This window comes from Tribolium madens, unplaced genomic scaffold (genome assembly GCF_015345945.1).
Source record: "Tribolium madens isolate multiple individuals breed KSU strain unplaced genomic scaffold, Tmad_KSU_1.1 Scaffold_20;HRSCAF=117;Tcas5.2_LG4, whole genome shotgun sequence".
NCBI lineage: Eukaryota > Metazoa > Arthropoda > Insecta > Coleoptera > Tenebrionidae > Tribolium > Tribolium madens.
The window spans coordinates 8,963,411-8,991,130 of NW_025400985.1; the positions used below are offsets into that span (position 1 = coordinate 8,963,411).

Below are 27,720 nucleotides of genomic sequence, written 5' to 3' on the forward strand. Positions count from 1 at the left end.
GTGATTTTGAAATGCAAATATTAAAGTTGTGAGAAGGAAATCATCGCACAGTTAGTTTTTGGCACTTGATGTCAAAAAATAGAACAAGCAGACATTTAGATACACAACCACGTTTATTCTCCCTGGAAAACAAAGTTCTTCCAATGGCAGTTGCTCGGAGGTTTGGAGTTCGATATTTTTATCTACTCTGGCGGACACAGAATTTTGGACGATTTGTCATTCGATTGACATAAAAATGTAAAACGGGCCTTAGGCAACTAACCTCACTTTCGGTTTTTGTAATTTTTATCCTGACAGCTAGTGAAAAAATGACAACAAATCAAAATAATTTATTGAATTTATACTGGGTGCGCCAGAACTTGCGCCCCAGAGAAATATTTCAAGTACAGTTGGAGACAAAAAAATACTTTGGTCGTCAATGTCACTTGAGTGACATTAAATTGTAAAGCATGCTTTAGGACTGTTAACCTTATTTTTAGCTACTGTCAATCATAGTTGACAAGTTGTACATATTTTTGATAGAAAGATATAATAGCTGTCATTAATTGGAAATTGTCATTCATTAAAGCTTGAATTACATTAAAGTGTCAGAAAAGTGACGACCAAAGTATTTTGTCTCCAACTGTAAGATAAGATACCAGGAACATGGAAAAAATGTTTAAAAAATTCGATCTGGCAAAAATTTTTAACATTTTTTATGTCTAATGATACTGATGATCTTGTATAATTTTTTGTAATTATTTGGTAAAGGTACCAAAATTTTGCCAATAAAAGCGACAAATAACATTGCACAGAGTTACAATTTAGCATGGAGCTTCCTTGTTTCCTGTTACAAAAAAATTGGAAATTTATTACTCCAACAGAAATAAATAGAGTCAAAGTGCAAAGTTTAACCTCTCATAACTTCGAAATTTTTATAGATAATTTTTTTTTACCTTTTTTCCATGTACCTGGTATCTTACTTTATATGGCATTTTTCTCTGGGGCGCAAGTTCTGGCGCACCTGTATAAAAACACGTACTGCTGGCATTATTGTTTCGGAAAATCGACGCCAAAGATAAAATTCAATTAAAACTTTAAAATTTTAGTTTCAAACGTCAACCATAATGACAATAAAACGTGGCTTACATTGACATTTTTTGAACTGACATAAATTTAATGTCCAAAATTCCGTGTCAGCCACTGTATTAAACAAAAAAAAATTAAACATGTTTAAAACAGAAAAATAAACAAAGAAATTAGGATATGTCAACTGAGGTGAGAAATATTTTATTACATCAGACTATCTGGCCGAAAGGTGCAGCATGAAGCTTGAGGGTATCACCGAGGTTTGTATGGTACAGTTGCGGAATTAAAATTTCGGACAGTATCTTTCTCACTTCAAAAAGGTCACTGTAAACAACCATTTACTGTCATCATGACTGACATTTGACAATTAAACTTATTTTTTTGTTGTTGGTAAAATTGTTAATTAAATGTCTTAGGAAATTTATTAATTGAACTAAGTGTAATTAAATCATCGCTTTGATATTCTGCCTACCCGTTATTATGCCACAAATAAGTCAAAATGACATGAACAAGACAAGAGTAAAAAATGAGGTTATTAATGTAAAGGTTGTTTCAGAGTTTAAATTATGAAAATGACAATACTGCCCGAAATTTTAATTCCGCAACTGTACAATCAGTCAATCACATTTTGTTTAGATAAGAAAATCCGTTTTTGTTACAAAGTTGATGCATCTCCTATGCAAATAATAACGTTGTGTTTTTGATAAGATTGTAACGTTTGGCAATCCTTCTCAATCATGGGATGAAACGACGTACTTCCCGACCTCTAAAATGTTATCAATTGGCATATTAAGAATAATAGATTATTAATTTACATCATTTATATTAATTAATATCAACACTATAGCCGTAATTGTAATAAAAATTTCGACAAAAACTTTGAAAAATGTTATCAAAAATTATTCCAGATAAACAATTATCAGTTTATTTATTCTACGATCAAATTTTAAAAAAATTTTAATTGTCCCTATTCGAATTGTACCTAATGTTTTAAACTGGGTTAAAGCTAATGCACATTGTAAAAACTTGTACATTACAGTAACTATGAAACTTCATTTTAAAGCATTAATCATCAGTTAGCACATTGTATAACTAAATATAAAACTTTTACTGTTTTTAAATACTTTATTTACTTTATTTCGAATTCTTAGAAATTTAAATAACTTTGATAAAACAATGCAGTATAATAAAGTTTTGCATATTTTAATTCAATACTTAATGAATTAGTCTGAGTGTTGGCAACATTTGATTCAATTTACGAAACAAGAAAGAATTGAAATTAAGTAAATTTTATAAATAAAAAGTGCTTGGCTTTTCATCGTGCTCTTTAATTTTATTACGACATAAAATTTAATGAGCAATGTGGTAGATTGTTAAATAAAATGCAATGTAAAAGTTTGAAATAAAATGTATTAAAGTACATAATTTATGATGAACTTTATTTCTTTCTAGTTTGTTTGAACACCGTGGGAATAACATCAAGTTTATTTAAAAAATACTTGCTCTTTCTGGATTAAATCTAGAAACCGTGTAACTACATTTTGCGTCTGGCCTAGTGCTCCACTGTTGGTGGTAACAACCCGTGTTGATTTATTAGGTTTCAGGCACGATATTAATCTGGAATTGTGCCATGTTCCAGCATGGATAATCGTATCTCATCCACTCGAATCAATTTGGGCTTGCGTTGAGCACTTTATGTAATGCCGGCGACAATAAACTGGTATCCCGATAGCCGATTTGTAGAGTGTTTGGACACATTATTACCTTCAATGATGAGTTATTACTGTTACAAATGGGTCCCGCGGTACGAATTCATAATTACGGGCCTGTATCGATTTAACCCTAATGTTGCAAATATTAAGGCCAGATAAGCTCTCATTAATTTTAAATGTCGATTTTATCGAAACTATTTTAATCTTGTTTCAAATTAATGTTGAGAAAAGTTTTATCTTCAAACATGCTCTGGTAATTCGTTTCGCTCACTAGAAAGCAAATAGGACAAATGTCGGATGTAAAATATCGAACCGAAAGTTGAAACTTAATGCCCTAGAAACATGTTCTTATTGCACATTGTGGTCGAATAAAAAACAATTATGTGGAACGTAAGTTATCGAATTTGGTGTAGAAGATGATCTGTGGCATGCAACCGTTTTCCAGGTAAATGTCCAAATGGCACATGTGTGTCACGTGTGCGGGGAATTATTGAAAAGTCGGCTGACACCCCAAGTGAAATAAGATATTTAAGGAGTAGAAACTTTAAAGTGCAATATGGTTGCTTGCTTGACCATATGACGGTAGCCAAGTCGGGCCACCTGTCCATAGGACGTGCTCATTCAACTATAAGACAACGCTTTCCACCCTACCATATTTCCTTGTAATTGATAACGGCTCATATTTTTCCTTTAGGACACGTGCCAGAGAATCTAATTACTTTCGCATTCATTCGGAACCACCGGCAAACAGTAAAAAAATAAAAAAAACAATCAAATAGAGCTTTTTGGAGCTTTAGTTAACGCAGCTGTATAGTGGGTTGTCTATATGTATTTACCCAAATATTTTTTTTATATTGTTTTTAAACATTTGCAACAATGTTTACAATCATAAAGTAATGTCTATACGGTTGTACTTACAACAAAGTGTATTAATTTTTTTACAGTAAAAAACAAATTAATGCAAAGTTTTAAAATTGGCGCCTCAGTGTTCAGTGAATCAGTAGTGTGTTACAGACAACAAATATCCGGCCAAGAGTTTGTTGTCTTTTTTGTAGTTTTTTTTTGAAAATGTAATTACGAATTGCTAAATAATCACTTTTTAGATGCCCATTTTTAGTTATTATTTACGAATCGAGTCAGTGGTCAAATAGATAATTCCAATCTAACCTCAAATTCTCAAGTGTTACTTACGAGCTTTCATGGGATTTATAGAAGATGAGCTTTCAGAGGTCAGGAAACTGTGCGAAAATGTCGTTCCCGGTTGCAGGCTTGTGTCTTGTGTCAAAACAATGGTACGGGCAGAAATAAAAAGGACTAACTTTAAAGCGTTGATTGTGTGCATACAATTCACTGAAACGTACCCCAGTACACCTTTATTACTTGAGTTAAAATCCAAAACGCTGTCTGAAAAGTTGCTGCAAGGTTTAACAAACGTGTGTGAACAGGAAGCTAAGAAATATTTGGGCAAAGCACAAGTGCTCAATGTTATTAAGTTCCTGCGAAATTTTTTAGATGAGACTCCCCTTTCTTGCTGCTACGATGAAATAAATTTTCTTAAAAAAAGTTTAAACGAGAACGATGAATTGAAATTGAAGCAAAAAACGTCCAGTATTGTGCTGAAAGTAAAGAACAGGAATTATTTTTTGCATTGTAGGGTCATTGTTCCTGATGATTATCCAGTCAAAGCTATTGAGTAGGATTTGTTTTTTCAGGTGTTTCTCAATGTCGTATGATCATTTTTTTTTAGTATTCAAGATATCACAACAAACTTTTCACCTGCTTTCAACAGACATATGATTGGCCAAGCTAAAGAAACAGCGCGAAAATGTGTAGAGCCTCCAATCAAGAAAAAGCCAAATGAACCTCCTTTTCAGCCATCACCTTCATTAAAAAAGTCAGTTGAATTTTTAATTGATTGCGTAAAGCGGCTGCCTTCAGAGAATTGTCAGTTTTGCAATAAAGTCTGTTTCCCTTCAGACCCTAGAGTAGTAATTTAAAACCTTGAAAAAATGAGTTAATTAATTTTTGTTTGTAGGAGCTTGAAGTGGATGAAAATTCACCAAAACACATTGAAAGAATCTATTGCGGACACTTGTTTCATCAAGAATGTTTTTTCAAGTTTATGAAAAAGCCACCATTTGGTAACAAAAAATGTAATACTTGTGGCTCAAGAATCTATCATTTTAAATGGTCACTTTCTGACCGTCTTGCTGAAGACAGATGGGCACATGAACAAGCTCGTGAAAGAGAGCTTCAAGAAGTAACAGAATTTTTTAATTAAACGTAATTGATTTTAATATTTTTAATAATTTGGTGATTAATAAATAAAGCCTACTCGACTTCGATTTTTCTTTTATTTTTTAATTTGTTTAGTTTTTTTGGTGCCGAGTTTTATTTCAATACTTTTTTTGATTTGTACAATGTACAGATTTAGAAAAGATTCATGTTATAAATATTGTGTCATATTTTTCTTTATTTATTAAATACATGTTGATAAATTGTGCACTCTAGTCTCCCATACATTCTAACGACTCTACCCTAAACGATTGATAAAAATTATCCCTTTCTTCTTTATACCGCGCTTTTAACAGATAATCAGTCGCAAGATTGTTTGGCATAAAATTATAATGTAATGCACTTAGTTGACACTGTTGTAAAAACTCCGTTGTTTCAATCAAGCATTTAAATCGGTTGTCTTCATAGCAATCGAGAGGTTTAAAATAATGACACAGTCCCTTTTTGCCGTCGGAATCATTCACTTTAGATTCGGACGCGGAATTTTGGAAATTAACCAACTTCATTGACATCAACAACTTCGTGAAAATTCCACTGTCTTTCGGCGACCCTTCTTCTATCTTTTCCGACTTCTCTTTTTTCATTATTTTGTATTCCGGAATTTTGTCTAGCAGTTTTGCAACGATATCGCCGATGAAAGGCAAGTAAGGAGTGGTTTGGGAAGATAAAAAAGAAGTTTTTTGATAGGCTAGCAAGCGAGGATCTCGATAAAGTCGACACAAAAACTCAAAAACCCTGAAAAAAATCATGCTTACATTTTTTTTTACACAAAATTTAATTACTGGTATTTGCTGGCGTGTTTTTTTCTAACATAAGCCCAAGTTGTTTTCAATCGATAAATCGCAGGGCTCTGAAGCCCAAACAAAACAGTTCGACAAGACTGGAAGTTCGAAATCCTGTGACACTTTTCTGCAACTGTGATAAATCGTGCAATCAAACGTGCCCTCATCTACAACTCTAAATGATATTATTTTTTCGACGATCTGACACGGGAGTACCCGTTCGCATTCATTTTTGAGGATATCACTAGCCACCAAACAAGATATTCTGTGCGAGAAGGCAACCATAGCAGCCACGTTTGGGGCATTTTTCGATGACTGTTGTGATATCAAAACGCTGAGCTCGAGTCCTGAAATTTTCAGGAACAAATCTCTGTCAATCATGGTGAGTTGTTGGGCTAAAGTCGTTGAGTTGAAATCCCAGGCTGTTAATTTGACGTCGACTTTCAACAATCGTTTCAAATGTTGAAGAATCGTCTCCTTGGACGTTTTTTCTTGTTCTGCCATAGATAGGCAGCACAAAGCTATTAGAAATTAATATTTGGTGCTGAATTCAGGACATACCAACATCCCACATGTCGTGTGTTTTACCCCCAAAGACATTAAACCGCATCATTGATTTTCTTTTCTTGGCTTTGCGATATTTGCGACACGTATCTAGGCTTGAATCCGAATCGGAAGATTCAGGTTCTGGTTGGACGCGTCGACGGAACAAACGGCGTTTTTCTACAAACTCTGTTAATTTTTTAAATTTTTGGATTCTTGACTCACTTTTGTGTTTTTGGTGGAATTCACTGATCTTAGCTAAATGACCTTGCAACTCTTGATAAGCATCTTTTGCTGATCGCGGTCGATACCAGTAATCAGGAGTCCAGAAAAATATTACTGGCCTTCGAGGACCCCTATCAATTCATCTTAAAATGTTATCGAGACTTGATCACAAGGACATACCCGCATGACATTTGTTGATTAATTTTTGATTTATCTTGATGCAAGGCTTCGCACGATATGGTTGCAACTAATTGTCTTTTAGTGACCGGTAGTCGTAATTCTGGTTCGATGGGTTGCCGGCGAATTGTGACCACAGAGACGGCCCTTTTGACCTGAATTGAGTATTTTGCTCCAGGACTGATGTTCCAAGGGCCTAAACCGTATAGAAATAGGGGTTGCGGGGCAATTCCATACCGTCGGCGATGCCTAATTTTGCCCTTTCTGGGATTCTCGTTTGATAATTCCCAAAGTCGGACACAATCTTCAGCCATGAGTTCTAGTGTATCTGGGGTATGACCCGTCAACTGGATTTCGTCGTAATATACTGAAGACTGTTTTGGTTTAAGTTTGATAAAAAAATGATTTGGAGTCTTACTTGACCACTAGTTTGGCTGAATCTCCTTGGAAGAATGTAATCTTCAGCAGGGAGGAAAAGCCGACTTTTGCAACCTTCCCTAATTCCTAGACCAAATCTATTAATGTGGTAGCTATCACCGATATGTACTTCGTTAATTTGGCTTGTTTGACTTTTCGGGGCCGAAAAATGTGATTTCCTTTTCGGTTTGACGAATTGTGAAATGCTTGGTGAGTTCATTATTGGTTTATAATTTGGGTAATCTTCGAAATTTTTTCCCATGTAAAGGAACCGATCTGTCCACTTCTGAAATTTGGTACGAGTAGTGGTGTCAAAAATTTTCAGCGTTTTACTACCGGTGCTTGGGTTTTACCAGTACCAAATTTGCACCAGACTTGAGTTAAGCCGTTTGGTTTCACTACTTGTTTACTGTCGACTAGATAAATTGTACTGTTGGTGGATGAGGTGGCAACTGACGTTTCGGACTGAGAAGACCCGGATTCTGGCGACAGAAATTTAACTTTTTCGCACCAGAGGTTCCAGAACATCTATAAATCATTCTAGTGGGATTGAAATTTGTGAAAAAGGACTTACAGTACGGTTCTCGAACCCTCCGAGTTCGAAGTAAAATACGCGGTTGTTGCAGAAATGTGCTTTGATCGTTTGCCGTTTGCGTCTGCGGTAAACACTCAAATTTACGCAATTGATGGGATAGATCGCGATTAGTTCGAACGTTTCGATGTCAGGATCGATTCCCGGGAGAAATTTCACGGAAGATTTTTCAACTGGTGGCAAAACGTCCGTTGCCAGTACTAATTTCGACGGGGTTAAACCTAAATGCACTTGTCTAAGTCCTCTTCCTTCTTTTGTCGTTTGAGCAAAAGGACTTTCGATTAATACCATATCTTCGAAATCACAATATTCCGAAAATAGCAATTTCTGCACACGCTTGATAGACATGACATAAATTTCGGAAGGAAAAACTCACCATTATGATTAGGACTTTATTTTGCACTGCACGTTACGTCAGATTAAAATACACATTATTTGACAGTTTACATGACAAACATACGAATATGATCAACTACAGAGTTATTTCAGGATTATTATGATAGTCATACAGAATATGCTTTATCACAATCAACTCGGCACACTTTCACATTACATAGGATTATTATTCAGCTTATAGAAAATAAGATATTTGCACTTGATTCAACGATTGCACTTCTCCAAAGGCCGTTTCCGAAGGTTAGGACACGTGAAGTGGATGGTCATTTATCACCGTTGGCCTGAAAATATTTCTGTTACAAAAATACAAAAAATTAAATCTAAAACCTATTAGTACAGAATAGGAAAAGACGTTACGACCACACCCCTGATATATTATTTAGAGCAAAATACGCTTCTACTAATTAGTGATGAAAAATCATTAGTCTCAATTACTAAATTAAACAGAAAAGAATAAATTAAACTGAGTTGTTTAGATCTTGATCAAAAATCGGTTAAATGTAGAACTCAGATTGAGATAGAGGTCAAGTATAGAGATTAAAATCTTTCCATAAACTCCAATATCACCTATCAGGTACTAGTTATGTGTTATTGGTTTTGATAAAGTTAAATAAACAGAACACGCTCTCCGCGAGAAGAAAATAGATTTTTAGGATTCATGCGTATTAGTTTTGTTTTCTTTTTTTTTTTTTGATTTCTTACATTTCTCCAAACGTAATACTTTTCTGTTGCATCAACGGTTTATGTGTGCCATTTTTTAAAATTCCGTTGGGTGTGTCCGTCTTCTTATCCCCGGTATTAACATTAATCGTAACGCGATTTGCAAAAGCCTTGGAGAAGTTCTCCAAATTGGTCAAGTCGTTCGTGGACTTGGCCAAGCTTTTAGCAAGGCTACTATTAAGCGAGATGCGCACAGATCCATTACTTTGCGGTTTAATTTGCGGACAATTTAGCAAATTTTCCTAGAAATGGCCCAAAAATTCGAAATTTGGAGCGAGATTTTGGGAGTACCTACCATTGATTCAGTGCGTTTCCGGAGGTTGGACCGGTTGAGGGTTTGGGCGAGTTCGGAGGCCAGTTGATTGGAAATTGGAGTGTTATTGGGGGATTGGTTGGATTCAGTGCCATTTTGGAGGAAGCCCAGTCGGCCAGGGGTCTTCCTCATGGTTCCCGAGGGGTACTCTCCAATTGTCACACTGACGGGTCGTTGCTTTCGTATTGTAGAAGTACTGGAGGTACTACCATTTGACATTTGTGACGTTAAAGGGTTCTTGAAGTAAGTATTAGGGGGTTTCGGTTTGATCCCTCCTGGATTATTGAGCTTGAAGGATTCCAAGGATTCCATTTCGACTGAATCGTTTAAATGGTTTTGACTAGGTTTGTATCCATTCTGCTTTGGTAGGGATGTCGTCGATGTGATACTAAGAGTGTCATAATCGGGGCTGGGGCATGGGGGTGGCTGTTGATACGACAATGTGGAAGTTTTAACCGGTACTGGGGGCGCTTTGCCTTTTTTATTCGATTTAATTGTGTTTGTGTTTGATGCACTATTTGTTGTTTCTCCCATTGGCGGCTGGAATTTTTGCGTCACTTTTGTTTTTGTTACGTTCAATGTTTTGACTTACTGGTGGTGGTGGGGGCGGCGTCGTTGTTGTGGAATTCCGGTTGTTCAGTCGGTCTTGCACACTTTCTTGCATGGAAAGGTTTGATAATCGTTCTGATAATTTCTGCGACAATTCTTTACCAGCGATACGATCCTACAAAAGAAAAAAATATATTATGTAATTACACGCTCAAGCGGCGATGTAAAACTACGGAAGTCAAAACATTACTTTAAATAAGTAATAAAAATTTCTATATTTTCTACAATTTCTGTTTTATCACTTGCATTTATTTGGACCTTGTTTGTGCTTTAAGTACTCATTTAGATACAAAAACCAACCATCAAGGTTGCAAACATAATAAATTTGTTTTATTGTAATAATAACTCACAGTTTGGTATTAATTAAAATGATATTGCACTTTTTAACACTCTCCGAAAATGCAATTTTTTCAATTAATTTTTTTATAGTCTTCTGATTTAACTTACTTCGTATGTTTGTAAGATGAAAACGGGTTTTCCACTTTTAGATCTGTCCATCATTGTGTGTGATAAGTCCGATAAAAATAACGATTGTTTGTTTATGTTAAGCCGACAACAAGTAAGAGCGCTCGCTAGAGAACAACTGACTATACTTATTGTGGTTGAGTTTGCGTTTTACCTGCTTTAAACAATGATGACGTTTATTATCGTTTGACGAAACGCATTTAATGTAGCGAATATACGAATGAAAGACCGGAGATATCATATGTAAACCTACGCAAAATTCGATAAACAATATTACAAGTGATAATTCCGCGGCACACAATTTTGTGAAATGAGTAAGTAGAGATAAAAGTCGGCACGAGTGGCATTTTCCCGACTTAAGATTGTCATTTAAATTAAATTAATTGCCTTGGAAAGTTAAAAGTAGACACTCATTATAATCGGACACTAATCAAGTTTGTTTTACACTATACTATTTTTTAAATTGTTTAATAATACGGTTTACGTGTTTGTCTTGAATAAGAAACAATACTTTCTTCACTAATAGAGCTACGCTACGTACCTTTCATTCAAATTTAATTAGGATCAGTGTAGAAATATTCCGTTTTCTTTATTGTAGTTTTCAAACAAAAGGATTATAACAATAATTAAACCAGATTGACGAAATACTTGTTTCGTTTCAGTTATGTAACGACGATTTTGTCGAATAATGAAATCAAATGCCTGTTTCAGGATACAGTTCCCATGTTCTTACATGACGGGACAGTAAATTCGCTCAATTTGACACTCGAGGTTGAGAAAAATTATAATGTGGCAAAAAATGTTACAAGATCGCGCACAAAATTGTGAACAAATTAAAGATGCAATTAGGGTGGTTAATATTTTTGTTTCTCAATATTTTTCAAGGATTTTTGTAAACGTTTCAATCAGTCACGTGTTGTGTTTGTAATATAATGACCTGTGAAACACTATACTAATTAGTAATTAGTTACTTGATGTTAATGTTTAAAAAATTATATGAATTTGAAGTAAATGGTTAACTGCAGAAAACATCAAAATTGGCCCAAATTTGTTTCTTAGTAACAAACAACAAAATGAAATGAAACAAGATCTTAATTAATACTTTACTTCTTGAATAATTATTTCTTTCAACGTTGGCGTTGCTTTGTTATTTGGGAGACATAATTATTTCACGAGAAAAAATTTTGTGGTTTGATACATTGTAGTTGAAAGGCATGTGTGGTTTGGCCAAACGACGTGATTACTCATAAACCTTCGTATGAATCTTATCGATCCGCATCGGTCCATTTTTTAAGGCAATTTATAACCACAGAGATCTCCACTCAAAGAATTTGCAACAAATTACCGTAAAAACGAACATTTCAGTGTAATTTCGTGGTGTTTTGTAAAAGTATGCGATTACCTAACTCGTGCACAAAGTCGGCCTTGAAAGCAGGAAGACCGCTAAACGAGACTAATCTCTCATCTCATTGTGATCGTCCGGAAATCGACAAGAAACAACCGTTTTCCGGACATCATCGTTTAGTATTCAATATCCGTTGAGGTCTTTATGCAATTTGCAAAGTGGGTCAATTCGTGATATGAGACTCACCAGAGTTTCTTTCCCAACAGCAGGTGCGGCGGAATCTGTTTTATCTTCGTTCTCGGGAGCTTTGAACATCTTCCGGTGAGCTTTTTTAAACTCGTCCATGAGCTTATTATGCTGGCTTTGCTTTTCGGATGTCACTCCTTTAAGGATTTTCTTCATTTGTAGTTGCTCGTCGATGGATGGCTTGTCTTGTTCGGTTTGTTTCTTCTGGAATTTGAATAAAGTTTAGAGAGTGGTGAAAAAACGGTTTTTGGGTATTACTTCAGATCTCCTTTGTATTTCTTGACAGATAGCGCTAGATAAGCTGCTCGAGGCTGTACTGCTCCTGCTAACCAAACTACCGAAACTGCTGGTCGATGAACTCTTGACCAAAGTGTTTTCAGTCTTATTTTCTTGCTCAGTGTTACTTCTGTGCACTTCGACCATTACGGTTTTAGTCTCGTGCTGCTGCGAAACGAGACAAAGCTCGGCCAGTTTGTTTCTATTCGCGTTATCGATGCTTTGGCACTCTTCTTCTGTCCCGTTGTTTTTTATAGTCGTTCCATTCTCGGATAGATTGATGATGGTAGGTTTAAAGTACTGTTTCTCTTCACTTTCACCATCGTCCCATCCAATCTTTTCCCATTTTTTCGATTTGAGTCGGTCAAGTCGATCTTCCAAGTCGAGAGATTCTTCTTTAACTATGGAAAGTCGTTTCTGATCAGACCACGACGGACTTTGGTCTCCCGTCACCGAGCTCGCCGAACTATTATATCCACTGGACTCCCCTGGAAAAAGCTCCGATCCGGCAGATTTACGGACTATTAAATCGAGCTGGCGTGATGTTTTCATTAAATTTACAGCCTGTAAAATGTCGAAGGGTGGTTAGGGCAACAGTTTATAACGTGCGTGAATGTCGTTCAAAATACCTCGTTAAAAGGTATGTCGCTAAAGTCCACGTTGTTGCAAAAAAGGATCTGATCGCCGGGTCGAAGGCCAGCTTCGCGTGCTATTCCGCCCTCTTTTGTAAACTGAATGAAGATGCCAGGCTTCCATTCCGGACCTTTGCAAATCCTGTAACAATACAATGACGCCTCAAGCACATTCATTTAAACGCATCACGACAAGACGCGCAAAAATACAACACGCTCCAAGGATTATTATGCGCGATTCTGCAAAGGTTAAAAGCCAAAACTAATAAACCACACAACGGGATTAGTGCGAACAAGAATGCTTCGACACGGGAATTATTCCCATTACGGCGAAATAAAAATCAAGTTTAAACGTGATCCACTGCAAAAACTACAGCTTGGTTTTAAATTCCAGATTTTACTAGTGGCAAATCTTGCCTCAAGTCTTCAAAACGCTTTGAAGTTATATATTAAACATTAAAACGAATTTTGCTACAAACACTTCTGCAACTCTTGCTGACTGCGCCAATTATCTAATTTTGTAAAAATAGTTTTGTAAAAAAATCATTACAACTGGCAGTAAAATGATATACCGAATTTAGTTTGTAACTATGGTCACTGAAATTAAGTTTTTTCCTTTCAGTTATTTATATTGGGGTAAAATAAAGAACTAAAATGATTATAAGTCTTTTGATTCTCAGACATTTTTTATAAATTGATTTCTTTATGATTTGTTTTTGAAAATGTCTAAAACACCCTTAAAAATGTTTTTACGGGGGCTCGAGGTGGCTCGCGCAGGGGTTCGCCACTGGATTTTGCCTAATTAATTAACTGCCTATTTTAGCCCCGAAGGTTGTCGTTTTCACCTTTTAATTTTTTGCTATCGATTCAGAACCTTGCCCTGCTTTAGCGAAAAAATTTGAAATCGTTGACGGTCTCACTTACCCACAGCCGAGCTTGGACCTCGGTGCAACAATGATGTTGATTCTAACATCGTGTATTTTTTCTCCTAGCGGCGGTGAAGACCTCAAAGAGGAATTATCCGTGATGATTTGCCAGCTGAGAGTATCGGTTTTCTTGCTGAAAATTCAATTTCATGCGATTAAAAAAAGACCGATGAGGCAATCAAGCGAATTGAGTTTGGATTTTTGCTTTTGTTGCTTTTCCTCGAAATATCAATGGCGCGCTTGATTGGTTATTATTATTTTTAATTAGATACTTACTCTTTCACGGGAATCATTCCGACACCTGCAACAAAAATATTTATTGGTACGATTGTGCAAGGAAGGGTAATAATAATAACTATTGTGGTATTGTGGATTTTTTGCGCAAGAGTTTGGATTCCAGCAGTGTCACTCTGCTTTTTCCCATCGAAGAATGTCGATAGTGCTTGAGTATAAAGAAAGGTAGGCGTTTTGTTAGATAATAACGTTTGTATGGTTCGCTGGTCTTTTGTACTTAAGTTACCTTGGCCAGAGGAAGATGGAAATTAAAACGAAATTGAACGTTTTGTAATACTAAGCGAATTCACTTAATTTGAATGGACGAAGATGCAATTTCTAAGCCGTTTCGTTACCGACTTGGAGCGACGCAGACATTATTGATAGAGCAGATTCTAAAACGGATAGTGCCGCATTCCTTACTCGAAAGTCTCGAAGAAGAGAAATGAATGAAATTCGCAACAATTAAAAAAATCAATTACGGCCATTTACTCATTAATTGTCGTTTTTGATGCTATCGAACAAACGATCTGAAGAATGCAAAGTGATAGAAGAAATTGCTACTAATTATTGCATTATGGTGGATGACATGACGTTTATTGTTGGCACACCTTGTATTAATAGCTTTCGTATTTTCAATATTATACTGAGATGTCAGTGAGGTGATAAGGCGACAGCAAGAATTGTTTATTAATGCAATCTTAAATTAGTTACATAACGGCCGTTTTATAAAACAGCAAAAATATATTTATTTTTTGCAATAAATTTAGAAAGTTAAAAAATGAAATAAGATACAGTAAAAGAAGTTTTGAATGTCCAAGAATGATTTAGTATGAGCTTAGATTGTGTATGTACATTTGGAGTCGGAACTAATGACCTCGCAGAATCTGCCCATTGCTTAAATAACGGTCCCTGGTCAGCCTCAACTTTATCGCTTAGCTATTGGCTATTTGCTATTGTTTTCGCGTGGCGAAAGATGCAAACTTGTGCTGTTATTTGACCCGCGATACAGGAAACCTATTATAGGAAATAAATAATTGTGGAGATGCTCAATATCCTTAAATCTCTGTAATTGGTTTAGTTTAAACTCCATTCTGAGTTGCTTATGGAAGGCGGCACTTTGTCTACTTACTTCTCACTTTCAAGGTGAGATGCGTGTGGTTGGAAATCAACTGGAGAACTTCTTTGTGGACGGCATCATCGACGGTGAATCCATTGACTCTGATGATCTGGTCTCCGACCTGCAACAACATTTGTTTATTTTTTTATCTAATTGCACTCTTCATATTGCGTTGAACTCGACGATGGCAAATTAAATTTTTCAAGGCTGGTACTCTGCATTCCGGGCATTGCAACGCTCCACTCATACGATTAATGTCAAAGACATTTGCAAATTTTCACATATTGGAAGCCCGTAGGCAACTTTAGGACTTAAATATGGAAAGTATTTATTTGGTTCGGCATTTGAGATAAATATCTTTCAGGTGTTTTCTCCTTAAAGAAGGCTTTACTTGTTTCAAGTAATCTTGAATTATTTGCATAAATTTTCACTTTGTTAAACCCTGAAAGCAACTTATACAATCTCACACTTGTAGTTATTTAGATTAGTGGTTAGTAATTTATTCAAAAAATTAAATCAATGCTTTTCTCCACGTACACACAGTAAAAGACCCGGAAATGCGAATGCACTGGTAAAAAAGTGTTTTTACATTTCTTCTCACTCATAAACGAGATCTAATGAGCTGTTGCTCATTTGGTGGCTATCAAATTGTTTCCGGTCGAGGTTTTTTAACTTGTTACAATATTATTAGGTATTTTATAGGAATCTTCTGATATTAATTAAGCATAAAATTTCTTATTTTGTGAGCAGGAAGTCTATTGTTTATCAATAACTTATCATCGATCTGAAAGTTACGATTTAATGAATTAATTAACTTTCATTGGAAAAATCTGCGAACTTGACAAGTGATAAATATTTTTAACGAGTTGCTGAACTAATGAATTATGAATTAATGAAAATATTTCAAGTTATATAACATTAGATAAATAATGACAACATACAAATAGCATGATTTAAATATTATCTTTTTAAGAAATATGTATTTATCCGAGATTTTTAAATGTTTAGTTTTTTTATTTAAAATTTTATTATTCTCAGGTTTTAGGTACACATAACTTTTAAATCAGCGAACTTTTATCCTATCCTTGCTGCAGTAATTATAGGTAATTCTAAGGAATCCTTAACCCATCTTTAACCTTGTGACTGCTATGGTAAATAGAAATTCTTGGTAAAAGCTCGTAAAGAAAAGCATGCAGTAAAACTTCCTGAAACCGCCATCACGAAGAAATTCTTAATGCCTACATTAGCAGAATTGTTAAGTGTTATTAAAAATGAATCATCACGAGTCTTTCAGTAGGAGAAGAAATCATTAGGAATGTCTTTAAAAGTATAAATACGTCGTCTTGTTTCTTTTACATTCCCATGTTTGTACAGTACTGGGTGGTCCGAATTAAATAGCAAATCGAGATTTGCACTGAATTTCTAGTTCTTCAAGGGGAAATAAAACTCCGATGTATCATTTTTCGCTCTATCAATTTCCGTTTCGTGCTCCAGTGAATGCGAAGCGATAGCAGGAATTACCAAACCCACCCGTTTAAACAAAAACTCCGTAATTATGTTAATGCGAAAAACACACCTGTATGATTAAAAATTGGACTCCTTGCGTCATTTTCGCGGTAGAAACGTGCAACAAATATCTGTGCGAAGCCGTTAAACTCAATCAATGAGGTGAAGGAACCCGAAATCAGATTGAAAATCTCCGGAAGATCAGACTTTGTCACGCATTATACATTTTGAAAGTGTTTCAGGTGTTGAAACATGTCCCTAAATTGATGATGTGTCAGAAAGTGGTTTGTAAGGGTTTTAGGTCGTGTCGTGAGCAAAATGAGATGAGAGTAAATTGCTTTGATTTTTCTATTTGAACTGGCTGTTTCGTGATGGGAAGTAACGGTCGCGAATTTTTGTACATTTATTGAATATGAGTGACTACATACATGTTTAAACGTGGCTATTGTGAGTGTAACTAGCTGTGAAGAAAGTTGTAATTTCATTGTAACAAAAATGAGTTTAATTCAGACTTAATTTCAGTTTCTATGAAATTGCGACAAATGGCGTAGAAAGCAAATATATATTCACTTTTCTTAGTTCGGAAAAAATCCGGATAATAGGTGATATTGATATGAGACAATCAGAGCAAATCAATTAAGCGGAGAAAATGTGAGGATATTATTATGCTTTATTGGTTTTTTGGTGTTAACTAGCACAATGTCATTTTCGTTTTCGCATGATTGTTCTAATTTTCAGGTATAGGCTTGTATTTGATATTAATAGAAACCGAAACACTTTCTTTATACTAAGAAAGTAAATCAGCTTGCTCTAGATTAGGTTTACAAATAAAAACAAAACTATTGACACAAATTCCTAGCGAGGGACAATTTCTTATGCAACTACTAAACTAGAAAAATTCAATAGATATCGCTCAAGGTTGTCCACTTGATAATTTTCTCCAACGACCATGGGAATCAAACATCTTGCCTGAAAGTGAGTGAAAGAAGAAAGGCTAACAGGATACATTTTTTCACTGTCTTCGACATTAAAATTTCAATGAATCTAGATTTGGAACCGTGTTCATTCATGTCAGTAGGAAGTTTTTTGCCAATTTAAAAAACTACGATTATTGTATACCTACATACTCCCAACTGGGTAAATTTTGACACTATTAATTAATAATTTAATAATAGTTTGAAATGATTTAATTGCTATTATAAAATTTAATGTTTTTTTTAGCGGAGTATAATTAATTTGTTATATTATAATAACCTAATTAAGAAAAAAAATTATAGAGAAAGCATTATATAACTCTATTTTCATGAAAATTATTACTTTGGTACACCTGTGAAAATCACTTTCTCTAATAAAAAATTAAATTTCCATTTAATAATAATTGTTCAAAAAATAAGCGTGTAGATTCTTAAATTGATGTTAATTAAAACATAACAAAAAACAAATAAACAAATTGAGGAAGGAAGAAAATTACATTCTACCTTAGTTCTATCACAGATTTGAGATTTTAAAAATTTTTGGTTCAAGGGGAAATAATAATTTAGAGAATTGAAATATTCATTTTTTTTAGACTACATAATTTTTATGCAGTGGCAATTATCGTCACTGGCAATTACAGCAGGAATTGAAAAATTGCAGAAAATACAAGTTTCAGTTTTTTGCAATGGTTTTTGAAATATCTTTTGATGTCAAAGTGAATTCTTTGTAAACATCCTGAAATCGCGAGGTGCTTTCCATATCAGTGAAATACAGCGTTCCTGCTCGGCAGGAAAGAGCAATTTGCAGGTATGGAAAAACGATGTACTATAAAACCTGAAGGACTGGTAGTAATGACGTGTAATATATAGGCAATGGAGATAACAAATATGTTTTTGGGATAAAGATGGTAAGTTTGATGTTATCAAACACTTAAAGAAGAATGTTGAAAGCCGCATTTCTAGTAATTCTTGTCTTGTGTTGCTGTATTTAGAAAGGATACGATAAAGTTGACAGCATTTATGGTTCAAGATTAGCAAATATTTATGAATTATACATTTTTAAAACATATATCCAGATTACCCTTAGTCCTTGTCGATGTGCCTCCGAGGCCGGCTCTACATGTGACACGAAGAACCCCGTCCCATGCTCTCTCCCGCCCCTCACACTGAATCCCAAGCTGGGTCCGTGTCGGCAGGTCAAGCTCGGGGGCGGCAGGGTGCCATGCGTGGGGCGTACGAGCCTCACGGTACGTATCCGATTAGTTCTGCTCCCACAGCTTCCCGAAAGCGTCTCCGAAGACATGGTCGAGGAAGCGTATTGCGAACCATAATCCATCATCATCATCATGGCTCTGTGAACAAAAAAAAAATACTAAGCAACTTGTAAACATAATTAAAATATTTGTCACGGCTCGACTCAACCAAATTACAATTTTCTTATCAAAGAGATGAGCATCTTGAGTTCGCTTTGTGTGGACTTTCCGCTTAATTGAATCACCTTAACAATCTCCGTAATAGTATGTAATTTAAAGATCTACTATCTTCGTGTATGTGGAGTGGTTTAAAAAATTTGCGAGAGATACTGGTGCAGTGTTTTGTAATAGAGCACGGTTCGCTCGTTTGCAAGATTTTTTGCAAAAATTTTATCTAACTTATTGCAAGCTTAATAAAAGAAGCGAACATAAATATACAGAATGTCAGGAAAGTCGCGCACCTCCGTGACACTGTGTCATCGGGCGGTGCCCTAGACAACAAGAAAAATCTTAAAAAAATCTATCTATAAATATTTTAAAGTTATGAGAGTTTAAATTTTGCATTTTGACACTATTTCTGTTACAAAAACAATTTTCCAAGTTTTGTTGCTACAGGCTATTAGAAGAGGAAACAAAGAAGCTATATCCTAAATTGTAGCTGTTTAATGTTATTTGTGGCTTTTATTGACTTTACTAAATAATTACAAAAAACATACACAAGATCATCACTATCATAAATAGACATAAAAAAATGTCAAATGTCAAAAAATAAATGTCAAAATTTTTTCATAGATAGAATTTTTTAAACATTTTTTTATTACTCTGAGAGACTACCCTTTTAAGGAGGTGCGCGACTTTCCGGACAGCCTGTATATTATAAGTTCATCACAACTACACTTGACTATAACTAAAATAATATAAGATTATTTATGTGGGAAAAGAAGTTTTTATCTGATTGTTATGCCAAAAGATTCATTAATTTAAAATTTATTAATCACTTTCACCATGTTTGTAAACTTTGTTGGTATAGAATATTGTGCAAAGTAAAGCTATGGATTGTGAAATTATTTTAACCAACTTGATCTGATATAAAATGTAATCCAATTAATAGAAGTTTGGAATCTAACTTTTCCTTTATTACACAAGAAGATGAAAACCTTTTGCAAGCCTTTTCTTTTAGACTATTTGTCTTTCTGATAACAGTTCCATTGACATTGACTTACTGTTCTGATAACTACTGCCTGTAATTCGTTACTACTAAATTCAAGATCGTAATAAATGGAAAATATGACTGTAGCCTTGACTGTAATACAGATAAAACTAGCGTAATTTGTTAGTCTACAATCTCATATGGTAACTAATTGTCATCCAATAACCAGGAAAAGCCTTGACAATGTGTTTTTATCGTTATTAAAATATGTTCCCAAAATCATACCTTTTAATGAAGAGAACAAAAAAGCTTTCTACCTCTAAATTACTCTGAATCAGAATTTGAATATGACACAATCAGTGTTAATATATTTCATATGTTATTTATTTAGATGTGTATGCCATTTATTTGTTTAGATTTTTATTATCATTATGTCTTTATCATTTAACTCGTTTTGCATGTTTAGCCAAGCCAAGCTTTGTATAAATATTTAAGCAAAACTGGTTGGAGACACTGATTTTTTTACATTGACAATGACATCGACCCGACTCTTATGAATAAATTTAGATATTTTGTCAACACTGTATAAATCTCACTTTAGCTTTCCTTTTACAACCTGTCTGGGTTAACACTTTGTATTTGCAGAATCGTAGTCTTAAACAAACCGAAAAAAATTCTATGCCAATTTAACAATAAGAAAACAATTTTGTTTAAAAACAATAACACAATTACTATTGTCAAAGATACGTATGACTAGTTATTAGTAGGTTCTAAAATTAGCTTCTTGGCTTTATTCAATTAAAAATATTTGAGCTTCTTCGCTTTCACTGCGTAATCTGATCTACTTTTTCATTGCTTCCAGAGCGAAAAATCACAATTTATAAGCACATCTCCGAACGCCGCGCAATATTTTACATATTTCATTTAAATGGCTTGCTGGAATTAAGTTATTGAGAAAATTACAGTTGTAAAAGATGAATTATTCATATAATTCTATTCATTACTTCCATGTATATATCATGCAGACTGCACTTCGTTATAAAAATCGTATGTGTAATTAATTTCATAAAGAAAACGGGTGCGGATTGGAGTGATAAAATCGCAAAAAATAATAAATTGGATTATCTTACCTGATGGTGTTAAGAAAGTATCACCTGGTTTTAGCGTCTCATGAGTCACCTATATACGAATCATGACTTTTATGGTAAAATCGAGCGCGTTTGGTTATGTCGTTAAAAATTGCATGAGTATAAAAATTTAATAACAGCTCGTAAACATCTTATCTGGGGTATTGTTCGAGAAAATGGAGCCAGAGCATGTTGTTATCAGGAGGCCTACGCAAATAATCGGATTTTTCAATTTCAAAAATGATTTATTTTCAATTATTTACTAATAATTAATAATTTTGCAATGTTAATTCATTAGATTAAATTATTGATCTGTAGAACAAGCTAAACAACAAAGTTACTAACTACATCATTAAAACAAGAAAGAGTAGCAAGAGAATGAATTATATTTGTACATTTTCCAACACAAGTGCAGAATGTATTAGATTTTTCTCGCTTTCTAGTACTCGAATATGTATTTACAATTTCTAACCAAATAACTTACTTTTAAGTGTTTACACTATTTTAAACAATTCTCTAGGTAAAATGCTTGTAATTTGGTTAAGTAGCTTGTTAATGAATGAAAATCTAAAATACCAACATTTAATAGTAGATTCCTGGAAAAACGTTTAATCAACTCATTAAAGACCATCAACTGATATCCATTGAACAATGTGACATCATGATAATTCGTATTAGAAAGTAGCAATTTACTACATACCTATGATATTTGAACTTTAGCCTCAAAGTTAAATGTTCGTTCATTCATGCATTTTCTCAATTAAATTTGCATTGAGTTTGGCATCTTCACAAGCCACTATTACATAATAATTTCAAGTAGAAATTGTGATCAAGTTGTTTAAAAATTGATTTTCAATGAGTTATTTTGGGCGTTTGAGTTTTTTTGCGTAAATTGTAGGTCGAAGAATTCGCGAGACCTACTTAAAATCCTCGTTGGATTTCTATCACAATGCGTCGAGTGGTCAAGTCGGGCCTGAATAATAGCAATAATTATGTATGTACAGGTGCGTAGCCAGGTATGGCCCGGGGCGCCTCAAAAGTAGGCCCCTTTGAGAAAGTGGTCATTGGTCCTCCGAAAGTGCACCCATCCCATCGCGTGTTTGTCAAAAGGTCGCAGTGATTAATTTTTCTGGGATGCTCTCAGACTTTCTAAAACAAATAAGTGCATCACGTATTGGCCCAATTTGGTCTTATTGTCACCGTTCTAATGTGGATCTGTGTACTTATGGCGTGTTTTCACTGTCGCGCGATTTTTTTTCTTGTAGCAGAATTAAATATCAGATTTTCTCTATAAATTGTAATTTAATTCTTTGAAGACACTTTCACGTGTTCTCAATTTTCCCGTGCTCATTAGGAGAGGCGATGTAATGACTGGTGGAGGGTTTTATTTTTTCCCTTATTATTTCGTTTTTGAACGCAAGTAAAAGCAAAGACTAAATAACTCGAAGCGATCGTAGTCAAGGTCGATCGGATCTTCTAATCCTAATGCGGCTTTCCCACAACTTCACCACACCGTAAATGGCAACCGACTGAAATCAGTTTTTATGAGGAATTGAGAATTTTCTATAAAAAAAATTGAAAAGCTGAGATAGGATCAAGTGTGTTCTCGGGTGGTCTCATTATTCACGGATAAAAGTCGAACAATAAAAAAATGAATTAAAATAGCTACAGTGAAAATATTGGCCCGAGGTGGCACAGATCTATTTATAGCAAGCAGACATCTGCAATTTAAACTAAGCTACGATTACGAACCAAAATATCAATATTAAATACAAGAAAGGGGCGTTTTAGTCGCTATATTTTTCAAGTAATTGTTTTAGTCCTGACACTGTAATAACCTTTTTTGAAGAAAGTTAAATGCTCCACTAACCTAAAGATAATAAACTTCTCCAAGATATCAAGGTCTATTTTATTTTGCTATGATTTTATGTAGGTAGTATTTTTTTTTTTAATTGTAAAACAGAGGCAGATTTAAAATTTTGCAAAAAATTGAATATGTTATAAATTTGAAGTTAGATCTATCAGGGCCTTTAAAATAAGCATTAAAGAATGTAATACTACACAAATTATAGTCTATTAAGAGGTTTACATTTAAAATGTGATTAAAACATGAGCGAAGATTCTTAAATTTTACAGTTCTCAAATATCGAGATACGGATAAATTTGATTGATTTGTTTTACAAAATTAATTCATAATTCTATTGCAAACAAGTATTTTTTCTTTAAAAAACTTTATTAAACGAATTGGCAAAAAATATTCAAATGCAAGTCCGTGCTGTTCCAGGTTAAGATTTTTGTGAAAAGAATTCTATGCTAGGTACTTACGAACAAAATAAATGTTTTAATAAAATTTGAAATTTAAAATTGAAAGAATGTTCAATTTACTGAGCACTAAACAGAAAAAATACTCACAAGTAATTAATTAACCATTTTTTTGTACAACTTGTACAAATATTTCAAGCGGTGAAATTCGTTTTCTTTAGACAAAAACAAGCATCAATGCTTGATAAATGTTACTTGCTATTGACTACTTCCTGATCAATAATTGTAGAAATCTCTTTAATAAAAGCAATGACAAAATCAAGGAAGAAGCAGTGGCACTCATTTTTCAACTTTCATAAAACTTCAGTTTCTCTAAGATTTTTAAATTCATTAATAATAATACAGCAATAATTACTTTAATTAAGAAAAAAATTGATAACATGGCTGTTCTCTTTCTTTGTTAAATAAATCAGTAATGCTACTGTATTAGCCAATACTTCAGGCTACTAGACATTAATTAATACATTTCTAATTATCACATTTAGTAAAACAAACCCTGCCCTAGAATCCCAAATCATAGCGTGAAAAATATTAATTCTCACATCGCTAACAAGCCTATTTTATAAATTTAGGTAAAAGTGGTCAGCTAATATGCCTGACCGTCCCCAACATGCCCTCAATGCCCACCCCAGCACGGATCCGTTTCTGCGCTGATAATCCCATCTAATATCCATCTAATTAGCTAACAGTTCACGCAATTGCATATTTCCGAATAAATCTCGCATCAAATTGCAAAACCGTAATTGCTACTCATTCGCATAATGTAAATTCGCCCATAAATCCCTCGTAAATGCACTCAAATTAACGTTATAGCCAGTCGCTTGAATTATGGTAAGTTTACAAAGTTGACATTGCCATCGATCTCGCATCATAGAGTTCGCTAACCGCAATTTTATACCAAACTATGCACAAAACGAAATTGATCTAAATAGTTTGGGTTGTGAAAGTAGCTTTGTCGTTGACGATGCTTATCAACGAGAAGGTCCCTAATTAAAATGTTTGAGGAAAAGAACAGTTATGCCCTCAGGCTGAAACACAGGAATTACTTATTAAAAGAGAAGTTTTGTTTATAGGTTTCCTTTCAATATTGATAAATTCATCTTATCATAACTGTGATAAGGGAAACGGTTAATGGGAAGTCCAATATTATTAACCAGTTCCGCTTGCGCAACTGTTAATTTACTTACAAATCACTTTTTCTGCAATTTAGAATTCAATCAAGCTTTTCGTTTTTGAAGAATACCCAACCAAAATGATTTTGCAAAAAGCCATGCTGGGAAACCCTTTTCTTTTGTTAATAGTAGTAGACACACTTTTACAATGATTACCAAACACAAACAATGATTAGAATTGTGTTTGTTTGCTCTTTATCAAAGCACCGCTACCAAGATTTTTAAAACAAACGACTGAACTTTAATGAACTCAAACTCAAGACGTAATTTAAAGATTTCCATCTGCAGTCCTTCCGTCATTTGATTTATACGAGCGATTTTTAAAAAATGGTGAAAGAACCGTAGCAACTTTCATATCGCAACTGTTGTGTCTCCAGTGTATCAAACATTGAAAAAAGCTTCAATAAATGTCATGAGTGAAAAATGTAATAATTTATGTCTCCGCGTTAACGACTTTGTAAAGCTGCAAAGTGGATAATTTGGTAATTGCATCGTAAATTATGAGACAGAGTAAAAATCATTCATTTATGGTTGTATAATTAATAAATCTGCTGCTTATCTAAGGAATTTCTTGTACTAGAATTGAAACTGAAAGTTGTTTGAGGGTGGGTACTTGCACAATTTTAGTAAGGAATTTGAGGTAACAAATAAATGATAATCCTGATTTATGCTTATGATACAGAAAAAGGAACTTATAAATAATAATATTGTGCCATCGATTGTAAACATACGCACCGACGTGTTTGTAAAGGTCATCAGTTGTTGCAACGTGTGAAAATTGTTTCAGTGTTTGAGTAATTAATTCGAATCTCTTCTAAGCAGGATTGTGATGTTACAATAGACTTTTAGAAAAAAAATTAGAACTTGTGCATTCCCAAGAGTAGATATTTAAAATCCGAAATTCAATTATTTTCAAATACATAATAATCATATTACAGTATGTCGCCGAATTGAGTTTACAAGAGGAATCTTTGATTTTACGTCAAAACTGCAAAGGAAAAACATTTTTTGCTTCACCTACGAGCAAATCTGTACTTCATTATTCTGATTTAGCGATAAGAAAACTCAATTTTTCTCTTGATTTTGAACTCATTTTTCTCTGCTTTTTAAGTTCTATCACATTGGCGGTTTTATTTATTTGACAACTATATGTTACTTTGACAATTAATTTATTAATTAAATAATGGTAGTTCTTGTTAAAAATGTTTTTGGTTTTCATCTTAAAGCTGTTTCTTTGAGTTGCTATTTATTAAAATTATGTTTTTCACAAACATTTTTGTTATTTAACTTGAGTAAACTCATTTATAAAAGTGACATCATTGTCAAAATAATAAAACCGCCAATGTGATAGTACCTAAAAAGCAGAGAAAAAAAGTCCAGAATCAAACAAAAATGATCTTTTCTTTCTACTGAGTTAGAATAATGAAGTTTTAATTACAGATCTGCTCGTTTAAAGTAAAGTAAAAAATGTTTTTCCTTTGCAGTTTCGGCGTAAAATCAAAGATAATTTTTTTTTTCCTCTTGTAAACTCAATCCAGACATACTGTATATTAAGAAAAATTAATCTTATTTCTGAAAGTAGAGATGCTTAAAAAATTTATAAAACATTGTAATGTTCTCAAGAGATTTAAAGTACTCGGTATTCTAAAGTTGAATATTGAAAATTGATAAAATCTTGAATGAGTTTGGGACACAGTTGTTTTTTTTTTATTAGACTGAAATCGATTTATTGACTTTTGAACTAAAACAATTTCACAAAGAAAATAATTTTCCAATATTGCTCAAACAAACAATAGCGAAATTTCGAAATTTTTTGTGGGAACATGTAAACATCGAAACAATAGATATGTACTATATTTTTATTATTCGTAATTTAATATTGCTGTTATTTTTTTTGATATGATCAATATGATCCCTATACTCTTGGTTTATCTCTTATCAAATTATCTGAAAAGAATTTTATCTCCGGATCGATACTCAACATAAATATTTCCGTAAATCTTAATACTTTTTAAAATACCACATCAATAAATAGATAAATCAGTGATTTTAATTTAGAACAATATTATTAATAGATTTTTTGGAAGTTGTCCATGAAAATTCTTTTAATTTCTCTTCTCTTTTATAGTGTTTTGGTTCAAAAGTATTATTTTTTTGCTTTCGAAATTAGTTCTTACGGTAAGAGGAGTGGTTAATGAATGCATAGTTGCATCTGATGCACGATCATAGATTGTGCAAGAGATTTTTCAAGTGGTGCCCAGATTATTCTGGGCTAAAAGCTCGTTTTTGCTCACTCACCTTCTGTTATCGAAGTTAAATGGCAAATCCTATCATATCATCTCTTTGTCTAAAAGCCCAAAAAGCAGAAGTTCACCGTTACGTGAATAACTCCGGTATTTGTCACTGTTTTATCAATACCGGAAACACGCACCAGAAGCACCACAAGTTCACTGTTTATCTATCGGCTTCACAGTTGAAGTCTTCGGGCAATGTGCGACAAGCGAGCACTAGACATTGTGTGTTGGAAGAGTTGTTGCCTTCACCGATTCCATGCTCTGTTGCCCCTTCTTTCGTCTATGGTCAGGCACTCCGGTGCTGCGTGTGTTTATTCGTTATACCTGTTTGATGATGTGTGGTGTTTCACCTGTTCTTCGTGACGGACTTGCGCAAATGCTCCACGAACGCATTTTTAGCACCAGGAAACCAGACGCTAAACGACATTGCCGATTTCGAAGACCGGCTGTTCATTAACTGCGTTCCATTGGGCTTCCGATGGCTTGCCTGTATAATGGACGCAAACCTTTCATTATCAAGGGGATATTTACAGATTGGCAATTTGAATTTTTTGTAATTGTACGCCTAATAATTGCGCGGTTACGCTAACATGCACAAGTGGTGGTTCTTTTTTTCAAAGCTCAAGAAACATAATGAATCAGAAGCAAGGATCAAGGTTACAAGAGATAACTATAATTTCATAGATGTATTGACAGGAGCTGATTCGTTGATAGAGGCGAGCTTTTTTAGAACAAATTACTTATAACTCGATCTTTTAGATCTTTAATTAACTATTTTAAGTTTTTTACG

At 34.1% G+C, this 27,720-nt stretch overlaps 3 protein-coding genes across 9 annotated transcripts; 1 reads left to right on the forward strand and 2 right to left on the reverse strand.

Moving 5' to 3' along the window:
• Positions 1–3,671: 3,671 nt before the first annotated feature.
• On the forward strand, positions 3,672–5,125 carry LOC123004722. The gene is made up of 4 exons (XM_044398124.1): positions 3,672–3,831; positions 3,884–4,473; positions 4,528–4,765; positions 4,816–5,125. Exons 2-4 carry the CDS (start codon positions 3,980–3,982, stop codon positions 5,059–5,061), a joined length of 978 nt encoding a protein of 325 aa, XP_044254059.1. The 5' UTR covers positions 3,672–3,831; positions 3,884–3,979; the 3' UTR covers positions 5,062–5,125.
• A 90-nt stretch (positions 5,126–5,215) lies between these two features.
• On the reverse strand, positions 5,216–8,241 carry LOC123004719. 5 transcript variants are annotated; one of them, XM_044398116.1, is made up of 9 exons: positions 7,794–8,190; positions 7,556–7,747; positions 7,221–7,505; positions 6,806–7,176; positions 6,626–6,756; positions 6,419–6,580; positions 6,074–6,354; positions 5,858–6,024; positions 5,216–5,810 (listed from the first exon to the last, which is right to left on the reverse strand). In XM_044398116.1, exons 1-9 carry the CDS (start codon positions 8,157–8,159, stop codon positions 5,288–5,290), a joined length of 2,478 nt encoding a protein of 825 aa, XP_044254051.1. In that variant the 5' UTR covers positions 8,160–8,190; the 3' UTR covers positions 5,216–5,287. The 5 variants fall into 5 exon arrangements, with proteins under 5 accessions (XP_044254051.1, XP_044254050.1, XP_044254052.1 ...); XM_044398115.1 differs by having other exon boundaries at positions 6,074–6,378; XM_044398117.1 differs by having other exon boundaries at positions 5,217–5,810; positions 6,074–6,378; positions 8,188–8,241.
• On the reverse strand, positions 8,190–27,273 carry LOC123004721 (harmonin). Of its 3 annotated transcripts, none has more exons than XM_044398120.1 (12): positions 26,935–27,272; positions 18,694–18,964; positions 15,145–15,253; positions 14,016–14,040; positions 13,738–13,872; positions 12,811–12,955; positions 12,164–12,745; positions 11,906–12,109; positions 9,833–9,964; positions 9,223–9,780; positions 8,910–9,169; positions 8,190–8,488 (listed from the first exon to the last, which is right to left on the reverse strand). In XM_044398120.1, exons 2-12 carry the CDS (start codon positions 18,958–18,960, stop codon positions 8,449–8,451), a joined length of 2,457 nt encoding a protein of 818 aa, XP_044254055.1. In that variant the 5' UTR covers positions 18,961–18,964; positions 26,935–27,272; the 3' UTR covers positions 8,190–8,448. The 3 variants fall into 3 exon arrangements, with proteins under 3 accessions (XP_044254055.1, XP_044254057.1, XP_044254058.1); XM_044398122.1 differs by lacking the exon at positions 26,935–27,272 and adding an exon at positions 21,146–21,290; XM_044398123.1 differs by lacking the exon at positions 8,910–9,169 and having other exon boundaries at positions 26,935–27,273.
• Positions 27,274–27,720: the final 447 nt, after the last annotated feature.